Source organism: Eurypyga helias, unplaced genomic scaffold, assembly GCF_000690775.1.
Source record: "Eurypyga helias isolate BGI_N326 unplaced genomic scaffold, ASM69077v1 scaffold29549, whole genome shotgun sequence".
In the NCBI taxonomy this organism is placed as follows: domain Eukaryota; kingdom Metazoa; phylum Chordata; class Aves; order Eurypygiformes; family Eurypygidae; genus Eurypyga; species Eurypyga helias.
Genome location: NW_010270536.1, coordinates 1 through 5,900, shown reverse-complemented (window position 1 = coordinate 5,900; position 5,900 = coordinate 1). Strand labels below are relative to the sequence as shown.

Below are 5,900 nucleotides of genomic sequence, written 5' to 3'. Positions count from 1 at the left end.
GGGGTGTGCACGGTTCGCAGGCGGGGCGGGGAGCGCGAGCAAGCTGGTAGTTTTGGGGTGAAAAGCCATTTTCTCCACTACCGGCCTGTGTTAGGTCCCCGGCACGCTGGGGGTTGCGTGCAATTCAATTCAGGGCTGGGAGCTGGCGGAGGAGGAACCGGCTTTATTCCAGGCTGAAGGGGAGGTTGCACAACGCGGCCCCGGGGGAAAGCGAGGCGGGTTCGGGCTTCGCTCAGCCTTTGGCTCCGGCTGCGTCGCTTTCCATAACCTTCCTCCGGCATTTGTTTAGTGCTTTGCTACCCCGGAGCCATTCGGGATTTAGTTCCCATTCAGGGCTGGGAGCTGGCGGAGGAGGAACCGGCTTTATTCCAGGCTGAAGGGGAGGTTGCACAACGCGGCCCCGGGGGAAAGCGAGGCGGGTTCGGGCTTCGCTCAGCCTTTGGCTCCGGCTGCGTCGCTTTCCATAACCTTCCTCCGGCATTTGTTTAGTGCTTTGCTACCCCGGAGCCATTCGGGATTTAGTTCCCCGGAGGAGGAAGCAGCTTCAGAGGGTGCGTATACCTTCCTCGCCCTCCTTCCTCTTCCTCGACCCCGCGCCGCTGAGCACCTCCGTTTGCCGATCTCCCCGTGCAGATGTCGACCTACAAGCGGGCGACGTTGGACGACGAAGACCCCCTGGACTCCCTCAGCGAAGGCGACGGGTACCCCAACGGCTTCCAGGTAAGGCTTCCTCTGTGGTTTTGGGGAAAAAATTTTTTGGGGGAAAAATTTTAGGTCCTGGCAAGCAGCTTGGGGGGGGGTGTAGGAGGGTTTTCCGCCTGGGACCAGCCTTTCCGTGGGGCAAAGTCCGGCGTGGGCAGAGCTGCGTTGGCTTCTGCCGCCGCTGCCCTTTGCTCCCCTCCCGGCACCCGGAGCCGGTGACGGGGGAGCCTGCGGGGCCGAATCCTGGCTTGGCTCTTTGCAATGCCCCAGCACCCAGTTTTTCCACCCACCCAACCCCTTACTGGTGTGTCTGGGACGAGCAATTATCACGGCGCTGGGAGCTTTGTCCACGCACAAAAGGGGATTAGATTAATTCCTGCCCGAACAGCGGGAAAGCGGCTTAGAAAGGGCCACGGGTGGTGAGAAAAGGGAAAAAAACCACCACGGCTGCCAGCATCCGGCCTCGCTGGGAAGGATTTGGGGCTGGAGCGATGCTCTCGGTGCTGGCCCCGCTCCCAGCCCCGTCGGTGTCTGCTCAGAATGGTGTTTCCCACCGCGAAAATCAGGGCTCCGCTGTGTTTTTGCTTTCCCCGATGAGGCCATCTCCCCTCGCCATCTCGTCGGGATGTTTCCTGGGGATGTTTTTCGGCCGAGCGGGAGTATCCTGTTACGGCACTTCCCGCTGTGGCCCCCACCCTGTCCCTGTGCCGGCCGCGGGGCCGGGGACCATCACGGGGGGTTACGGCCGTGTTCGAGGAGGGGTTTGGGTGGCACGGGGTAGCAGGTGAGCCTGCCGAAACGCTCATCCCGCTCCCTTTCCTGCCATTGTGCTGCCCTTCCTGGCTGGTTTCTGGAAGGCAGCTGCCACCTTTCCCAGCCTCAACAATGCTGGATCCCCTGCCGGAGGACAAATTTGTGCCGTAGGAAGCGAAATGGGGGACGCATCGGTGGGTTTTTCCGCCGGCGGGGAAACGGTGTTGCTTTTCCCGCAGGTGAACTTCCGCAGCTCGAGGAGCAGCCCGAGGTGCTGGGGTGAGCGGACGCGCACGGAGAAGCAGCTCGTGGTGCTGGCGGGGGTGCTGGCGGGGGTGTTGGCGGCGTGTCTGCTGGGCATCATCTTCCAGTACAGAGCCCGTAAGTCCTGCGCCGTGCCGGGATCTTACTCCCTTCACCGGGGAGGGATGCTGGGGGGGTTCCCTGGATGGGGTGCTCGGGTGCAGGATGGGATGCTTGCCCTGGGACGGGACGATCGGGCAGGATGCTCGGGCATGGGATGGGATGCTGGTCTGTATCACTTGCCCTGGAGCAGGAAGTTAAGCTACAGGGCGGGATGCTCAGGCACCAGATGGGATATCTGCCTGCATCCTTCGTGGCGGGGCAGGATGCTGCCTGGTGCGGCTCATCGCACCACGGCGGAGGAGCTGAGCCCGTCGTGCTCACCCCCCAGGGCCACCCACTGTATGCCTGTCGGAAGCTTGCATCTCCGTCACCAGCTCCATCCTCAGCTCGCTGGACCGGGCAGTAAACCCCTGCGAGGACTTTTTCAGCTACGCCTGTGGGGGTTGGATCAAGGCCAACCCCCTCCCCGACGGCCACTCGCGCTGGGGCACCTTCAACAACCTCTGGGAGCACAACCAGGCCATCATGAAGCATCTGCTGGGTGAGCACCGGGGAGCGGTGGGACCCCGCGGTGCCGAGGGGCCCCGTTAGCTCTGGGGAATGCTGAAAATGCATCCGCGGGGGTGTAAGGTTGGACTGAAATGGCAGCGTCAAACCAGTCCATGACGCACGTGCTGCGAGGACGTTGGGAAGCAGATCTGGGTTTGCTCTGTTAGATACCTCTGGGATTTTTTTGACCGTGGTGCTGCAGCTCTTCAGTGCGGAGTAGAGGAAGGGTCCCGACCTCGGCTCCGCAAACCCTGTGGCAGCGTTCTCAGGAGTGTAAAAATTTAGGATTTGCACCCAAAGGCCGTAGCACCCCCAGGGAGAGGGACTTTTCCTCCTGCTTGGAGCTTCCAGCCTTAGCCAGCAGCATTTTGGGGGGGCTGGCTGCTAATCTGGCCATTTCTGGGGGCCAAAACTCGCCCAGCAGAGAGAGGATCCTGGGCTCAGCCTCTGCGTGCGAACCAGAGCGGAGCAGCTTACCCCAGCAACCAGTGGGGATGGTTTGCTCAGCCTTTGAGCAAACAACTGGCTCCTTATCAGCACTTTCCACTGCGCTGGGGCTGATTATCTGAAAAGGGAAGGTTTGGGAAGAGTGTTGTCTTTTGGGAGAAGGGGGGTGGCGCGGGAATGGCTTCGTCCCCGACTCTTCCCGCAGAAATCTGGCGCTGGTTTTACTGGGAGAAGGGACCAGGCCTCCAGCCAAGCGGTCGCGCTCGGCATTTCCTTGAATTCCTCGGTGCCGAGGGACCTTTAGTTAATAAAACCACACAGCTGGGAAGCCAAAGGTGCAAGCTGTGTCATGAGGAAAATAAAAAAGCCTCTGGGGAAGCAGAATTTTAAGGGGGGTGGGAAGTGAAAGGATGGTTTTGGAGGTGAAGGAGAAAAATGGGGTTATTGTTCCTTCTTGCAGGAATAAATAACGTGGGGCTGGGGAACGCCAGCACGGGGGCAAGGGAGCACAGGGGCTGGATGTTGCTGGCAACATCAGAGCTGCGAGAAAAATGCTTTTTGTTTTTGGTTTCTTTATCTTTCTGCTCCAAAGAGCCAGAGCAGTCGCTGCGGGTGGGGGCAGCAGGCCGGGAAGGGCTGGGGGCCATGGGATGCTCTTGGGGGTACTGGGCGGGACTGTTGAGGCAAACCTCAGTGCCTTTTTTGAGCCTGGCTTTGCCCAAAATGGGGTTATTTCTCTGGTGGAAGGGTGAGGGGCTCTGGCAGCCCCTTTGGGGGTTGGATGCCCATCCCTGGGGACTCCCTGTGACCCCCCCCGGGTACCTCCTGCAGAAAACACCACGGCCAACGTGTCGAGCGAGGCGGAGCGCAAGGCGCAGCGTTACTACCAAGCCTGCATGAACGAGAGCAAGATTGAGGAGCTGCGCGCCACCCCGCTCGTGGAGCTCATCCAAAAGGTTCGTCCCCTTCCTTGGGGAGAAGCTGTCTTCTCTCTGCAAAATGGGGTGAAAAAGCTCGTTTACGGGCAGTCCCAGCACCTTCCAGGCCCCGTTCCCAGGGCAACGCATCCTCCAGGGCAGGCGGGCAGGGAGAGGCAGGGATTTATCTTGCTGCTTTGGAGCTTTTTAGCCCCGTTGCAAGATGTTTCCCCCCAGGATGGGTACTGGGGAGATACTTAAGTGATTCTGGGTGATTGTTCCTTACGCAAAAGCCGGTTGCTGTCTCTCCGCAGCTGGGCGGCTGGAACATCACGGGTCCCTGGGCCGGTGACAACTTCAACGCGACGCTGCGGGAGGTGACGGCACATTACCGCACCTCGCCCTTCTTCTCTGTCTACGTCAGCGCTGACTCCAAGAACTCCAACAGCAACGTCATCCAGGTGGATCAGTCAGGCTTAGGCCTGCCATCGCGGGATTACTACCTGAACAAGACCGAGAATGAGAAGGCACGGTTGTCGGCGGGAATCTGGCTTTGCCGGGGAGGTGCTGCGGGTGGGTGGGTGCTGATCCCTCCCTGTCCCACCCTGTAGGTGCTCGCCGGGTACTTGAACTACATGGTGCAGCTGGGAATGTTCCTGGGAGGCACCGACGAGGAGTCGACACGGCAGCAGATGCAGCAGATCTTGGACTTCGAGACGGCGTTGGCCAACATCACCATCCCGCAGGAGAAGCACAGGGACGAGGAGGTCATCTACCATAAAATGACGGCTGGAGACCTGAAGGTAGGGCTGGGGTTGGCCAGCCTTCCCGCTCCGCTGTCATTTGGGAAGTGGGGTGGATGCGAGGAGGTGTCACAGCTCCTCCCAAGGAGCCTGATGTTGGCCACCGCCTGGGAAGCTCTTGTGCAATAGCTTGGCCTGCGTCCTCCCTGGGGAAATCCCACTCTGACCCGCTCCTCCGAGCCTTTGGACCACCCCCGGGGCTGGTGGCTGTCCCATCACGGCACTAATGCCCTGCCGGCGCCTCTGCGTGCGCTCCGGCTGCCGACGTCAGCCCAGTCACCTCCCCGTGTCCCCAGAGGGGCCCTAAGGGGTTGTGTCAACATTTTTGACACCCGCCCCACTTTTCTTTTCCTTTGCTGGAGGAAATTGTTTACTCCCCTCCGACCTTTGGAGGATGCTGCTCTTATGGGAACCGGCCTCTGCAAAATGAACTGAATCCCTCAGCTAGGGAAGTGGCTGCCACCCCCCTCCGATGATTTTTGGGTCTGGAGCAGTGGCATGGCTTTTGCAGGAGCTGGCACCGGCCGTGGACTGGATGCCTTTTCTCGCCACAGTCTTCTATCCCGTGGAGCTCAACGAGTCGGAGCCGGTTGTGGTCTACGCCAAGCAGTACCTGGAGCAGGTCTCCGACCTCATCCTGGCCACGGATAAATGGTGAGAGCCCCCAGCCCGCGTGGAGGGGTGCCCAGGGTGGGCAGGCACGTCCTGCTGCCCACTCAACGCCTCTCGCCGCAGTCTTCTCAACAACTACATGATCTGGAACCTGGTGCGGAAAACCAGCCCCTTCCTCGACCAGCGCTTCCAGGATGCCGAGGAAAAATTCATGGAAGTGATGTACGGGACAAAGAAGGTGAGGTGGGATCCCTCCAGGCACCCCAGATCACCATTAAAACGGTGATGGCTTTTTAAGCAAAGTCCCCATCACGTTGCGGCCAAAAAATGGAGATGTGGGGCAGGTTTTGGGGTCACAGCTCCGGGACAGGATAGATGTGGACTCCTGTCTCCCAGCGGGGCAGTGGGGTGGGAAGGTGGGGGGCTGTGGCTGTGCCACTGCTGACGACCCTCTCTTGTCCCATGCAGACCTGCCTCCCGCGCTGGAAATTTTGCATCAGCGACACGGACAACAACCTGGGCTTTGCTCTGGGGGCCATGTTTGTCAAGGCCACCTTTGCCGAGGACAGCAAACAGGTGGTACGTCCCCAGGCGAGCCGTGTGCCGGTCCTGGCACTGGGAAAGCCACCGCGGCGGTGGTGGAACCGTTGGAGAGGCCAATGCTTCTCTGTCCACCTTATTTTGTTCACTGTGCCGTCTTTGTCCCCGGTCCGTCTTGGCATCCCGGCGTCTTCCCCACCGGTGTGAAGGG

At 60.3% G+C, this 5,900-nt stretch overlaps 1 protein-coding gene across 1 annotated transcript; it reads left to right on the top strand.

Moving 5' to 3' along the window:
- Window positions 1–633: 633 nt before the first annotated feature.
- ECE1 (endothelin converting enzyme 1) lies at window positions 634–5,728 on the top strand (the record flags this gene model as incomplete). Its single annotated transcript, XM_010158492.1, has 9 exons — window positions 634–720; window positions 1,695–1,836; window positions 2,150–2,362; window positions 3,649–3,773; window positions 4,049–4,261; window positions 4,346–4,537; window positions 5,049–5,191; window positions 5,273–5,387; window positions 5,618–5,728. Coding segments are annotated over exons 1-9 (1,341 nt in total), but the record flags the coding sequence as incomplete, so codon positions are not given.
- Between the last annotated feature and the right edge of the window lie 172 nt (window positions 5,729–5,900).